Here is a 16,329-nt window from a genome sequence, read left to right on the forward strand (position 1 = left end):
ATAAGTTATATTTATTTTCACCCTCATCCTACCTGTTCTCTTTCACTCTTATAAGAAAGATACATCATATGTGAGGAAAAAACAACTACAAGGGTATGCAAAAAACCAAAAGGATCTTACGAGACTTTTAAGAGCGATAGATCATACGAGATTTATAGGAGCAATAAGGGATGTTACGAGATTTACTGGAGCAATAAGGGATCTTACGAGATTTACTGGAGCAATAAGGGATCTTACGAGATTTACTGGAGGAATAAGGGATTCTACGAGATATTTATGAGTAATAAGGGATTCTACGAGATATTTATGAGTAATAAGGGATTCTACGAGATATTTATGAGTAATAAGGGATTCTACGAGATATTTATGAGTAATAAGGGATTCTACGAGATATTTATGAGTAATAAGGGATTCTACGAGATATTTATGAGTAATAAGGGATTCTACGAGATATTTATGAGTAATAAGGGATTCTACGAGATATTTATGAGTAATAAGGGATTCTACGAGATATTTATGAGTAATAAGGGATCTTACGAGATTTACTGGAGCAGTAAGAGATTCTACGAGATATTTATGAGTAATAAGGGATTCTACGAGATATTTATGAGTAATAAGGGATCTTACGAGATTTACTGGAGCAGTAAGAGATTCTACGAGATATTTATGAGTAATAAGGGATTCTACGAGATATTTATGAGTAATAAGGGATTCTACGAGATATTTATGAGTAATAAGGGATTCTACGAGATATTTATGAGTAATAAGGGATTCTACGAGATATTTATGAGTAATAAGGGATTCTACGAGATATTTATGAGTAATAAGGGATTCTACGAGATATTTATGAGTAATAAGGGATTCTACGAGATATTTATGAGTAATAAGGGATCTTACGAGATTTACTGGAGCAGTAAGAGATTCTACGAGATATTTATGAGTAATAAGGGATTCTACGAGATATTTATGAGTAATAAGGGATTCTACGAGATATTTATGAGTAATAAGGGATTCTACGAGATATTTATGAGTAATAAGGGATTCTACGAGATATTTATGAGTAATAAGGGATTCTACGAGATATTTATGAGTAATAAGGGATTCTAATACAAATACAAATACAAATACAACGCCACAACAGGCAAAATGCCCAACGAGGTGGCTGATAAAAAGATGCCCATAAAAATATGGATGTCATATATCTCACAAATACAGCAACCCCATTAAAAATGCAATTAACACAAATTATAAACAATATATACACATGATAAAATATTATACAATGCCCATAAAGAATACTTAAAACGAGATATTTATGAGTAATAAGGGATTCTACGAGATATTTATGAGTAATAAGGGATTCTACGAGATATTTATGAGTAATAAGGGATTCTACGAGATATTTATGAGTAATAAGGGATTCTACGAGATATTTATGAGTAATAAGGGATTCTACGAGATATTTATGAGTAATAAGGGATTCTACGAGATATTTATGAGTAATAAGGGATTCTACGAGATTTTCAGAATAAGAAAACTTTTATGAGCAATAGGATATCTTACGAGAATTTTAAGTGCAATAACAGGTCTTACGAGAATTTTAAGTGCAATAGCAGATCTTACGAGAATTTCAAGAGTTAAAAGGGATTTTACTAGATTTTTTTGCAAGAGCAATAAAATATCTCACCAGGTTCTTATAAGAGATTTTGCAAAATTCTTGGGAGTAAACAAATGTCTCGTAAGATTCTTAACAGAAAAAGAAACTTGCGAGATACCCGATTGTTTGAAGGCCTCTTACAAGATTGTTTAGAGAGAGTAATAAAATATCCTCGACATTTTTTAGTAGAAAAAGGGATGTTGTACTAGATTCTCCTTAGCTATTCTAATTAATCTACGAGATTCTTTCGAATAAACAGAGATTTTACGAAATTCTTGAAAGAAACAAGACATCTCGCAAGATTCTTGGCAGTAATACAAATATAAATTTGAGGGTCAAAGCAGGCAAAACTCCAATCCATTTTACAGGATTCTTGAGAGTAATAAGCAGTCTGAATAGGTTCAGGGGTACACAGTAAGGTAACTTGGGTGTAATACAGTATATTCCCATATCTCTTTCCATTAAATATATTCGTGTAAATTTCTGATTGGATTAAAAGTGATAGAGATTTCAAAGCCATACGTTATTTAAATTTCTAAAAAAAAAAAGTTTAACACATACACATAATATCAAAAGAGCATGAAGAAATACATGCATAACATTATTACTAGGTTAATCCCAACTCAACCATCTTAACCATCTAGTGCGTGTGTATGGGGCGTCACATTGTTCACATAAAATATATTATATATATTTTTTTTTTCAAAATAAAATATAATCTATATACGGGGTGATTATAAAAAAACTATCCCGACATATGGGCCCCTAACTATCATACCATTCACAGAAACTGAATGGAATTTTATCATAAGGTATTTTGAGGTATGCGCTCAAGAATGATATGGAAAACAACAGTGTCACTCTAACATTTACGGTTACAGTGAGAAAAGTTTTTTGTATTGGAATGCGATCTCCATACGGAAAAACACTAAATAGCGTTGGAATGGCACCTGTAGCACGAAAATTGCCGGAGCTAGGCAAGGCCTTATGTAAAAAGGACTTTGCCGTGCACCAGAGCATTAATGTTCGTTTCGTTCGTCACACCGTTTCTTCGGCTGAGATCCCAGCCTGAATTAGTCCTCCACAAGGTGATGTGGAAAATTTGTGAAACACAATAAAATGCTTTATTTTATGCTGCTTCTCTGTCCTTATTGGTTGTCCTCACTTTTAGCCTATCTACCGCCGGTGATTTTCATGCTACAGTTGCCGTTCGAACGCTATTTAGGGTTTTTCACAATGGAGATCACATTCCAATACAAAAAACTTGGTGTTGCCATTTGATATTTTCGAAATTCTCTCACTGTAACCGTAACTGTAAGAGTGACACTTTTGTTTTCCATATCATTCTTGAGCGCATATATCAAAATACCATATGCTAAAATTTCATTCAGTTTCTGTGAATGGTATGATAGTTAGGGCCCATATGTCGGGATAGTTTTTTTATAATCACCCTGTATATATATATATATACACATATATACATGAATTAAACATAAAGGAATCATAAAAATAATAAAATAATGATTTCCCCCCCTCCTTGTGGTATGTCCATTAAAAACTACACAAAGAAACCGGTCCTTTGTTTCTCCGGCAAACAATAATGTACAGGATTTTTTCGTTGTATTTATTGAAAAGAGTGGAATTGAGATAGAAGAAAAAAAAATTATATCACGGAACTTTTGTTGGGAAATTTAAAACGGAAAGCTGGATACAACGTCTAGTATGATTTTTTCTCTCAGACAAAATGAGGGGAAAAAGTAGAAAATTGAGGAGAAAGCATGAGGCATAAAAGAGTCATGTCGAGATCCTTTTACTGTTTGTACCTTTTCTTGTTCTGTATATATATATATTTTTGAAAATGAAAAAAAATAAAATGAAGGTACTTTCTAACATATCCTAGATTTCCTTCCAAAAACATCTTTTTTAATTCAATTTATTTTATTTTTTGACCTTTTTTGGGAAAAAAATAGAGGAATGATACAGAGGAAACAGGTTTTTGGAGGAACTGATGTTTTCATTGTCCGCCATTCGTCTTTCGGGACTTGTCATTCGAGAGAAATTGCGGCTGTGTTTTCTCTTTTAGGCCATTGCCGCCCAGTTTGGAATTCGTCCAGGGTAAGATTTAATGTGTCCCGTGTACTCCTCCCACGTAGGCTGGAAACGTTTTCCCCCAAAATGATACAATTCAGGGATGGATTCCCCCCATCCCCCCTGCTTGCTTTTGCGGAATTTATTCAACGAACGAGGACAAGATTTAGACGTTAAACAATGACGACGGGGGCTATGGAGTAAGCTCATACGTATTTATGAGCTTCGTGGGTTGTTGAGAGATGCTTGGCCTTCAAATCCAGTGGAGCAATCAACTGATAATTTTCAAATTAGTTATTCCGATGAGCGGAATTCCCTTCGGTAACTTCCCTCGGAGATGCGGTGAGTTCTGAATAGTGCTGGGTGGAAACAATTTTGGTTAGATTGGACATGTTTTCCTTTACATTTAGTGCTTTGATTGGTAGATATGTTACGAGACATCTGATAAATTCGGTTATTATGCATAATTTCCGAGTGTTTTAGTAAGTTTCCTAATTTATTCCCCAAATTTATCACTTTTAACGGTGATTTTGCATGATACCCACGCATTACGTCGTTATTAAACCATGATAAATCGTATTATGGGATATACTATACTATACATGATAATTGATGCACGTATTGTATCATTATATACAAGTGCAACGCCGCGACAGGCAAAATGTCCAACGAGGTGGCTGACGATTCCCGATATATCGTAGTACGATCGTAAAACCTGTTATCATTATACCGGGGTGCGTCTGTATTCATCATACATACTAGACTCATTTGGGAGGTCTTCTCATGTTTATTAAACTCACCAAATATGCTAAATCACAGATAAAAGGGATACATTTTAGAAATATCTAAAATTTACCAACTAACACTGAGTCTTATCACACTTACTTACATTTACAAACTTACAACTCAAGTCTTGCACTTACAAACTCACCTTTTCTCAACTCAAAGATCCTATCTCACCCTCCAAAGAATCTGGTATCTACTTCATCCCATGCAATAAATGTGTATATTGGCCAAACTAGGAGAAATCTGAATATTCGAGTTCTAGAACACCGAAAGCTCAGATTCCTTATAACTCATAAGAATCTTGTAAAATGACTAAAAATTTATCCCTTGAATTTGTATTTTGTATTTTCATTACTCCACACACATATTGCTTGTAGATAATCTCCCGAGATTCATGAGAATAATAGGGATTTTATGAGGGTCTCGAGAGTATCTCGCGAGATACTTACAAGCAATATTTTTCTTTACGCAAACTGCAAAACCAGACGCTTGGACAGTTTCTCTTTAAGATTGTTTTTATTTTGGCAACATGATCTCTACAGGTATCCATACACAAGATTATTGATTTGTAATATTTCAACTACCCAACAAATGATTACATCGTTATTCGATTCACGTTAATACGACGAAACATAATTCAATGCAAATCAAAATATGAAAACGACGTAAATGGAAACAAAATTCTTCGATTGTTGAGTTATTGGAAAACATTCAGGAAGAAATTTGTTTTTTTTTCTTTTTTATAATAATGTCAAAAAGGCTCACAATACGTTGTTAATAAAGAAAAACGAATTTCGTGAGAACATTTATATATAACCTGATCCTGAAAAAAATTAATCGCATAACTACGTAATGATGAACATGCAGAAGAATGAAATACCATACATTCTAAGTCGTTATTGTTTTTTAATAATGCTAGTTATTATAAAATCTCTGTATAAAACATAATAATTATAAAACTTCTATAAACATAAAATATTAATTATTTTGAAACTTCTATAAAAATTATTGACATTGCAGAATTAAGAAAATATCTATGAATAGCCATCAGATTGTCTTATCCAAACATACACAAGAAATACAAATACAAATTACGCGTAATCACTATTACGTGTAAAAATGTAGATAGGTTGTTAAAACTTTTGGCATGCCTGTGGTTTTGAGATCGGGTGATTTCGAAGTTATAAAGTATTTTAGCCCAGAATTGTTCTCAAGGTTTTTTAACAACTGCCTGATTCGAAGATGAGTTTTTGGAAAGGGAATATTCAACTGCCTTTGCGAGGAATCGAACTAATGTCCTTTCACTTTCCGAGTGAACTCACTAAACTACAAAGGCAACGAGTCTTAATGTTGTTTCCTTGAAGCTCGTATGCACTGAAAGGAACCATACACGGTCCAAACGTCGATTTGAATCACCAAACTGATATGTCTGTGAATTTTGAATAATTTTTACGGAAAATTTTCTTTGTTTTGGTTGGATAGAGATATGTTCAGTTTCATTGCAAATTTCACTTCAATTGCAAATTTCTTTCATTGCACGTGTCACTTTCATCGTAAGTTCCTCATTCATTATAAATTTCTCTTTCATTGAAAATTCATCTTTCATTGTAAATCCCCATTTCATTTTAGAATCAATCGTGAAATATTTATTTCTGACTATCGCTTTATGGAACACCCGTGTATCTATAACAGAGTGATTTATATAACCACTTTCTAAGAGTATAATGTTCGATGAATTGAAGTACTATGCGGATTTCATATCTAATTTAAGCATTTCTGATTTTTTCGAGAACTGCAGCTCTTATCAAGTATTTTTCTATCATTAAGTTTTAGGACTTGATCTCTAGGTGATTCAGCTATATACAAAAACATAGTTTTATTTCGACTGATGTTTTCGTCGATTTAATTGATTTCGAAAATGCATGCAAGTTAGAAATTTTCCCGACTAAACTAAATCCCCTTGATCTATTCGAATCTCAACCTAAATTAATAACTGAAAAGAATCAAATTTAAAATTTAAAGTTATGTATAACTTGAGTAAATTTTTCTACCAACGCAGTTATATTAAACAATTCCAGTTTGTACTGACATACTTAAGATATTCCATGCATATTATATTGTTTTTTAATCACGTAAGAACATATTTCTCAGTCGAGGAAAATTTCTCATAAATATAAAATAACGGATATTTCAGCTTTCACTGCCTTATTTATATATATATACTTTACTAAACAAATCACTTCTCTAATTACATTACATGATTATTTATTATTATTCGAAACAAACGTGCTCATAACACTTCTAAATAAAATTTGCATGTATTTTGGTTAATGCCACTGCTTTTTTCATCTGTTTCTTACCAGATAATGTTATGAATTTCGTAAATTTAAATACAAAAATATCGAAACTTGAAAATACATAATCAAATCACTTTTTTTCACCATCAAACAACATTAAAGTTCTTGCTTTCTGATTGTTATTGGTTATTTTCGCATAAATATGAAGTAAAAAAACCCTATTCTAATTACTTATTTCAAAAGAACGAGTATTTTCATTTGCATACCTTGTCTTTTAATACAACTATTCCGAAAATATTCATTAAATACTTTTATATCACTGAAACAAAATTTTCTTATCTGTCGAATCAATAATGAAAAAAATAGATAAACAAATATATATATACACACACACGACACAAAATGAAATATTCGTATTGTTTCATATTTATTGTTATCACCTGATTCAGATCCTACTGAATATGAACAATCTAAACTTGATAAAATGAGTATTAAATCTTCCTTCGATTCTTTTCGTCAAAATTGATTCAATAAATGAGTTTTCTATGTGTAAATATTTATTTATCGCGAAATGTTTACATCTAATTAGATTAAGGATTGAAGGAAAAAACTCTTATTTTTCCCAGATGTTTTTTTTAATTTGTGTCGGCGAAAAAAGAGAAAAAAATAAACATTCTTTCGTATCGAGAATCTGTGACGTTGTTTCGTGTTAAACAACTCACTCGAGATAGAGATTGGTAACGCAAAATGACATAATTGTACACGTCGGAGAGAATTACTGTTAATTTATCTTAAAACTGTTCTTCCTCGTATATTAAAAAATGTATGAATACATACAATTTTTGGTTGAAGTTAATAAACAGTAAGAATCGAAAATAATTTTCTTACTTAATTCAAATGTGTAGCATATTGCTTGTCTTGAAGACTACTTCACGCATACGAATATTATGTTGACAAAGAAATGATTTCTCATATCCTTCGATGAAAATATGAACGAATATTTTTCTGAAATGTATGCATTTTGCCACGAGAAACATAGTTCTTACAGAAATCGAAAAGAACGTTCGCGCGCGATAATTGAGCCTGAAAATTTTACTGACGATATTTTGTTAAATAACCAATTTCAGTTGCATTTCGTTGAGGTGATTTCGAGTATGTTTCAAAATTATCGTATGAGACTTTTTATTCTAAACTTTGACTTAAAGTTTGCCAGTAAAAAATATCTGGAGAATCTCACTATCTATAAGAAATAGAACTTGTTTAATAAAAATTTTGGACAATTCGAATTTAGGATAATTGGAAATTTTACGAACACTCTTTGAATTTTTTATCGAATTTAATATTAAAATTTCTTGTTTAATTGAATTTTTTGGATAGTTTTGGGGATTTCAAAGCTAGTTAAAATAATAATGATTTTAGTAAGAGCAAGTTTATTTTTGAAAAATTCTACAGGAACTGAAACTTTGATTTTCTCGATCAACAACAAATTTTCAAAAACAAATAAAAGTTTGAAAAAATTATGTTTTTCTCTACTCTTTTTCTTTGATAACACCAATTTTAACATTGTTCAGTTGAAGTCCAACGAGAATGTGCATCACAATCTGAATCATTTTGTCGTCATTTAGAGTATGCAAAGCATCGGAAAGTTCAGATCGTAACACAATGTAATTTCTTTGATTATCTAAATATTTCTTTGGTAGCATAAGAAAGATAAGCAAAATATGGGAAAGTTTCGTAACTGAAAATCCTGAACTGTTTCCGTAAATCAGGTTTAAATCCTGCAGTGATGCTAATTCCAGAACCGTTTAATATTATAGCAGCTAAGATCAATTATTTGCAATTAATAAATTATTAAAATTTTGGAAACAGTTTCGAAACCGATGATAAAATTTTAATAATTGATAATTATTATTATATATGAATGTTAATGATTACGTTGCACAATTTGTAGTAATTTTTTTGATCCAGGATAGATTAATTGAAGATTTCGAACTTTTCCCAGTGACTTTGGACTTCGAATTAGAAAAGTTAGACTGTATTATGTACAGGGTGCATAGCAGGCGGATTGCACCTGAAATCCAAAAGTATCCAAATTGTAGACCTCAGATAAGTTTCTCATATTGCAGGGGGTTGTAAAAATGAAACATGCCAAAACTCACTTTTAAGCCATTAAAGACGACCGATTTTTTTAAAAATTAAAAACACTGAGTGCAACCACCCTCCCTTAATTTTTAAAAAAAAATTAAAATTTGGGATGGCAAATTTTCTTATCAACTGGTGTGAATTGGTTAATACGGATACCCTGTGCTAAAAACCAAATTAGAAAGTTGTTACCCTGTCTCTTCTGAGGATAAGGAATGAATATTTTATTCCTTTCCATAAAAACAATTAGGATCACCGTTTCTAGAATATTTATGAAAGCATTATTATCGCAGATCATTAGAATCAACGAGAAAACATAAAACATTAGTTTTATCGTATTTCTACTCAAATGATAATTTTCAGTTCTATGCAATTCCATCATGATATGAATTAAAGATATATTTCCAATAGAATGCTGAAATATAAATTCAACTATGTAAATGTTCTTAAATTAATATAATTTTTTTTAAATATATAAGACTCAGATTATCAATTCGAATACATTAATAATCGCAAACTACCATAATAACAGTTATCATAAGGAAAAAACATTTTCTAAAAGTTGTCATCGCTGATCAGGAGAATTAGTAAGAAGCATGTTAGTGTGATTATGTTTTCTGATTCACATCAAATTCTTGTTTTCAATTCTATACTCCATCATAAGAAGCATAAAATATCTTTTTGAAGAAAACGTCACAACAATTGTGAAAAAAAAATCGATTTTAAAATTTCTTTGGAGCATGTTATAAGACCCCCATTATCCATTTCAGTACATTAATAATTTCAAAATACCGTAATAACAGTCATCAAGTGGAATGAAGGCCAAGAAAAAAACATTGTTATTACTATAAAACAGTTCTAAATTGAAAGTGTTTTTATGTTTCTGTTTTTTTTTACCATGTTTAAATGCCACAAATACTGTGTATTGATGGTATTTTATCGACAGCTTTAACAGTAAATTTCCAGCAAAAGTTTGAATATCATTAACTTATGATTCAGACAAAAAACATTGAAGCATTCACTTTCGCTTAAGGATAACGTATAAAAGACGTTCAAGAAAGAAAGAGAGAGGGAAAAAAAATTATATACAGCGCGCTCGCCCCCTATAATTTTGAAAACAAAAGCCATAAATAGTTTTACTTTGACGTGTTGATGCCATTACGAAAACCATAAATCAGGTGACACGGTGACATTTTTGCCTTATCTGGAGCGAGTGTCAGAAGACTTCAACGGGAGGGGAAAAAAATGGTTAAGAAATTTCAGTTCGAAAACTGCCCCTGAAGGAGATATTAATTCTCAGCTACGTCCATGTTTCACTATGTGTTTATTTTGCGTTTATAGGAAATTAATAAAACTCTGAAGTATCATTAAAAGCTCAATTTTTATTGACAAAGAAATTTTAACAGTTTCTTTTCTTTTTCTAATATATTTTTACATTTCTTTCTCGAAAATTTCATTTTTTATCGTATCTTAACGTCATTTTTATAAGGAAAGCAAATTTTACGCCTTTCTTTTGTGAGTTTTTCTAGTTTTTAGGACGCCGTAAAATAAATTTCATTAAGTTGAGTGGGAAAATTTTTTCTGGAAAAAATACTATTTTTTTCCTTAATGTATGGATTTTTATTACAAGTTGATATTATAATAAGATTGTCATTAAGGATTGAATTCATCAGATTTTTCAGAATTTTACACAAAATTGCAGTTTGTAGTTCATTTTTGTATTTGTTCTTTTTTTAGGGGTTCCCGGAATCAAGTTGAAAACACCTAATGTCAAAAGTGACGTCATAGGTGAGTAAATATTTCATTAGAAATCAAGAAAAAGAAATTTCATTAAATATTTTATGAAATTTTCTTCTGATTCAATCGAGAATAAGTTGATTATTATGTTAATTGATTATTAAATTGATTGAGCGTATGATAAACCTTCACATTCTCCGTGTTGGCGTGAAATTTCATAACTCAGCATTTATGGAATGCTTAAATCAGTTTTTTTGTGCTAGAAAATGGAGTTTTAATTTTAATTTATATTTCTCTGCTTCATAAATTTAAAAATATTATTGAAAATGAAATTATTATATCATGTATTATATTTTACATCGTTTTAACTATTTTAATTTCCATCTAAGATTTTTTCCGAGAATTTTGTCTGATCAAAAGTCTATCTTTTCATAAAATAATAATTTGCTCCTCACTTGGGGTCACGTTCTTGGAGCTTCCCGCATTTACCGATAGGTGGCTTCGTTCGGATGGGATCCATCTAAATAAGAGAGGGGTCTGGGAGGTTTACGATAGTCTTAGGTCAGGTTTTTTACTCCCAGACCACGTAGTCGGGAATGCGGGTTAGTTAATGATAATCACAACAGTACTGACTTGAAATTACCCACCTCTGACTTGGATGGCTTCTCGATTGACAACAAACCACCGGGCAAATTAAAATGTGTGTTAATAAATGCCAGGAGCTTGGGTAATAAGAACGATTTTTTAGAAACTATGATAGTTGTGGAGGGCTTGGATCTTATAGCCATTACAGAATCTTGGGCAAACGATGGGGATGAATCTTTCTTACACATCTCAGGATACGATACTTTTTTGAGAAATAGATCTGATAGGAAAGGGGGTGGAGTGTTGATATACGTGAAATCCTGTTTGAAGGCTAGAGAGTGTAACGTGCAGAGAAGTGATATTGAAACCATATGGGTTGAACTTGAGAGCAAAAGACGTCATAAACTTATTGTTGGGGTTTGTTACAATCCACCGAATAGGGATCAAAGCTACATTGCCAAAATGCATGATGAAATTTCCTACATGTGTAGGCGACAGAGGGTTCTCATACTAGGGGATTTCAATTACCCGGGTATTGATTGGGAGAACCTTTCATCTGGAAATCAGTATGAAAGAGACTTTCTTAAGTTGGTGCTCGATAATTTTTTGTATCAGCATGTATCAGAAGCCACAAGGGGTACTGCTATTTTGGATTTAGTTCTTACTAGTTCTGAGGATCTAGTTGAACATGTTTCGGTGGGGGAAGAGTTTTCTTCCAGTGATCATCGTATCGTCAGATTTCACTGTAACTTTTCCTCGGGTAAGGTTGATAACAGAAGACTGGTTCCTTGTTTTCGGAGAACTAACTTTGATGTTTTGAGAGGAAGGTTAGCGGAAGTTTTCAAAGACCGGTTGGAATCAGTAGGGGTGGTAAGTCAATGGGAAGAATTTAGTACGAAGCTGTCCTCTGTTTTGCACGACGTCATACCCTTTGTTCGAAAAAAGCGTGTTTGTACATCACACCCTCTATGGTTCACGGATAGCGTGCGGAACCTTTATCTTGAAAAGAAAAGAGCATTCAGAGAGTATAAAAGTGGACGTGGTGACCTATCATTGTTTACTGATAAAAGAAGACTGTTGAAGAAAGCGATAAGGGATAGTAAAAAGGAAGTTGAATCTAGGTTGGCAGATAACATTGGCTCTGACCCAAAATCATTTTTTCGATACGTCAATAATGGATGTAAGGGGACAGTTGGTCCCCTCTCGATAGGAGGCTCTAAGGTAGAGAGCAATGTAGGCATGTGTAGTGCTTTCAATGACTTTTTCGCGTCGGTTTTTAATGGAGATAGTGATATTCGATATACGGGTGTTGCATGGGGTAATAAAACCCTCAACGATATTCAAGTAGAAGACGTGGAGGTCCTAAATCTTCTAAGAAATGTATGTATGTGCAAGCAAAGCACCAGGACCAGATGATATCTATCCCAGGGTTCTCAGGGAAGGTGCTAATGAATTGTTGGGGCCAGTCGCACAGATATACAGGAGTAGTGTTGCTGAGGGTATCGTCCCGAGAGATTGGAAACTGGCTAACGTTGTTCCGATATTTAAGAAGGGTAGTAGAGAAGTGGTGTCTAATTATCGTCCAGTGAGTTTGACGAGCTCCCTCTCGAAAATTTTGGAAATTATCATCAAAAGGCAGTTTGTGAAGTGGATAGACGAGAATAATGTATTGTCGGATAATCAGCATGGGTTCAGGAAGGGGAAGTCATGTGTAACTAACCTCCTTTGCTTCTATGATTACGTGACTAAGGCTTTGGGTAAGAGCAAAAATGTCGACGTTGTTTACCTTGATTTCCAGAAGGCATTCGATCGGGTCCAACATGGCAAACTCTTGAAGCGTTTACACGAGATTGGAATAGGGGGCAACTTGCTGAATTGGATAGAATCGTGGTTAAGAGATAGGTCGCAACGAGTTATGGTGAACGGGGAATTCTCTGGTTGGACAGACGTCACAAGTGGAGTTCCTCAGGGAAGTGTCCTTGGCCCCATACTTTTTTCACTTTTTATCGACAAACTCGATCAGGGTATCGATGGGATTACTAGAAAATTCGCAGATGATGTGAAGCTAATGGTGGTAATCGGGAATGAAAGCGATAGGGAGTTGCTCCAGACCAACTTAGACAAGATTGCAGCATGGGCAAATGAATGGAGCATGACGTTTAGCGTAGATAAGTGCATGGTCGCTCATTTTGGTTCGAACAACCCACGATTCTCTTACGAGTTGAATGGTGTCACTATCCCGGATGCAACTAGAGTCACCGATTTGGGAATTCTCATTGACGAGCGACTTAAGTTTTCTGAACATTGTTCAGCGGTTGTCAAAAAAGCGAATAGAATGCTTGGTCTCATTTTCAAAAAGTTCTCTTCGCGTTCTCCTAAAGTCATTCTTCCGCTTTTTCGAGGCTTAGTTCGTCCTGGACTGGAGTATGCGGTAAGGTTTTGGAGACCATACCTACAGAGGGACATAGACTTGATTGAAGGGGTGCAGAGAAGAGCTACGCGTGTCCTTATTGGCACACAGGGCTTGAGTTATGAAGAGAGACTTCATTTTTTGAATATGTTTACATTGGATGAACGCAGGTGTCGAGGAGATATGATCGAAGTGTTCAAAATTTTCAATGGGATGGATAGGATGGACCATGAACTTTTAGTACACCGCCAATCAACTGCTTTTACAAGGGGACACCAGTATCGATTGGTGAGGGACAATGCAAGGTTATGGTGTCGCAGGGAATTTTTCTCTAATAGGGTTGTTAATAAATGGAATAGCTTACCCCCGGAGGTAGTAAATTGTAACACAATTGACACGTTTAAAAAGAAATACGATAAACATGTTGGGGTAAGTCGAGAAGCTATCCATTCTTAGAATAAGACAACCATAAGTATTCTTTATGGGCATTGTATAATATTTTATCATGTGTATATATTGTTTATAATTTGTGTTAATTGCATTTTTAATGGGGTTGCTGTATTTTTGAAACATATGACATCCATATTTTTATGGGCATCTTTTTATCAGCCACCTCGTTGGGCATTTTGCCTGTTGTGGCGTTGTATTTGTATTTGTATTTGTATTTGTATTAAGAAATTTCAAAATATTCTTGAATAAGTTTAGAATGCTCTCGAATAATTATAGAAGACACTTGAAAAACTGAAGGGTGCTCATGAATAATAGAATAATATTCTTGAATAATTTTTAAATGTTCTTTATAATTGTAGAATGCTCAAAAATTCTTAGAATACGTAAAAAAAATTAGAACGATCTTGAAAATTTTTAAAATGATCTTGAAAATTCTTAGAACAATCTTGAAAATTCTTAGAACAGTCTTGAAAGTTCTTAGAATAATCTTGAATATTATTATTATGCAAAAAATAATTTTCGAATCATCGTGAATGATTTTAGAAGGATCATGGTAAAATTTGAAGATGCTAATGGATACATTTAGAATGGGCATTTAAAAAATGGTCTTGAAAGATTTTATAAAACTTGAATAATTTTAAATGTTTTTCGAGAGTATTCTAAAATTATTTCCGAATTGAATTACTCTAGATTTATGAATAATCTTAAAATGCTTTTAAATAAATTTTAAGTACTGGAATAGAGAGAGAAGTCTTCCACTGAATAGTTCTTCAGTCTTTGAATTGCTTGAGACAATGAAACTTTCCAATATACACCATTCATTCAAAAACTTTCAAAATAAATTTATCTGCATGGGCGAAGATACGGGGGCAGCGTCAAAGTTGGAGCCTACTGATCTAATGTATATGCGTATATATGAATTCACATCATCATCATCGTGCTCCCCAAGAAATCATCATCGTAGCCCCTCCCCCTCAGATTTCCACGTTTATCTCCGCCTACGTTTATTGGTTTTCCTAATTTCTCACATGAATCTAGAAGAAAATATGAGGCTAATTGTAGTTTCAGACATTCCTTGCATTCATTAGAGGGAATTAATTGAAATATTCTAGATGTGCGCACAGTCCACTGTTTTCAATTGCGCAGAACAGCATCACTTATGTCATTGAAAAACAAAAAAAAATAAATTAAAAAGGAATACAAAACGTGTGAGAAGGCCCTTATCTATTTAATCAATAGGCAAGAGATAGAAATATTCACTTGATGTGGTGCCTCCTTTTAACTAAAAAGTGAATAATTTAAGAATGTTCTTGAATAATTTTTGAATGCTCTTGAATAATTTTTGAATGCTCTTGAATAATTTTTGAGTGCTCTTGAATAATTTTTGAATGCTCTTGAATAATTTTAGAATGCTCTTGAATAATTATGGAATACTTTTGAAACATTTTAGAACGTTCTTGAATAATTTTAGAACGTTCTTGAATAATTTTAGAACGTTCTTGAATAATTTTAGAACGTTCTTGAATAATTTTAGAATGCTCTTGATTAATTTTATAATAACCTTTATCAATTTTAAACTTTGATTAGTTTTACAATAACTTCATAAATTTTAAACCTTTATTAGTTTTATAATAACTTTTATCAATTTTGTAATAACTTTTATCAATTTTGTAATAACTTTTATCAATTTTGTAATAACTTTTATCAATTTTGTAATAAAATTTATTAATTTTGTAATAAAATTTATTAATTTTGTAATAAAATTTATTAATTTTGTAATAAAATTTATTAATTTTGTAATAAAATTTATTAATTTTATAATATCCTTTAATAATTTCAGAATGCTCTTGAATGATTCTAGAGTGTTGTTTTCTTAAGAGCATTCTCAAATTATTCCCGAATTGATTCATTTTAGCAACATGAATAGTCTTGAAATGTTTTCTAGGCAGAAATATTTCTTAGTGAAGTGATAAACGATACCAAATAATCTTCCTCTAGTTTCGATTTCAAACTCTCTAGCGAAATTCAATGAAAATATAAAGTGAGGTCTGAAATTAATCACTCACAAAATGGCGTGAACACAGCCACATAATTTCTATTGTTTTATCGCACTTGGATCCAAGCTAAAAAAAAAAAAAAATTGAGGCCAATTCCAGTTTCAAAGACATTCCTTGCAT

General features: G+C 32.5%; 1 protein-coding gene across 2 annotated transcripts in view; it reads left to right on the forward strand.

The window, feature by feature from the left end:
* Window positions 1-16,329, forward strand: part of LOC149063906 (adhesion molecule nephrin-like) — a 414,420-nt gene that overhangs the window by 262,542 nt on the left and 135,549 nt on the right. For both annotated transcript variants that reach the window (XM_089255183.1, XM_089255184.1), the window contains exon 2: window positions 10,708-10,758. In XM_089255183.1, coding sequence (XP_089111309.1) covers window positions 10,708-10,758 — 51 coding nt within the window. The remainder of the gene's footprint in view (window positions 1-10,707; window positions 10,759-16,329) is intronic.

Source organism: Pholcus phalangioides, unplaced genomic scaffold (genome assembly GCF_987345545.1).
Source record: "Pholcus phalangioides strain wild (caught in Gottingen) unplaced genomic scaffold, Ppha-v1.0 ptg000042l_1, whole genome shotgun sequence".
Taxonomy (NCBI): Eukaryota; Metazoa; Arthropoda; class Arachnida; order Araneae; family Pholcidae; genus Pholcus; species Pholcus phalangioides.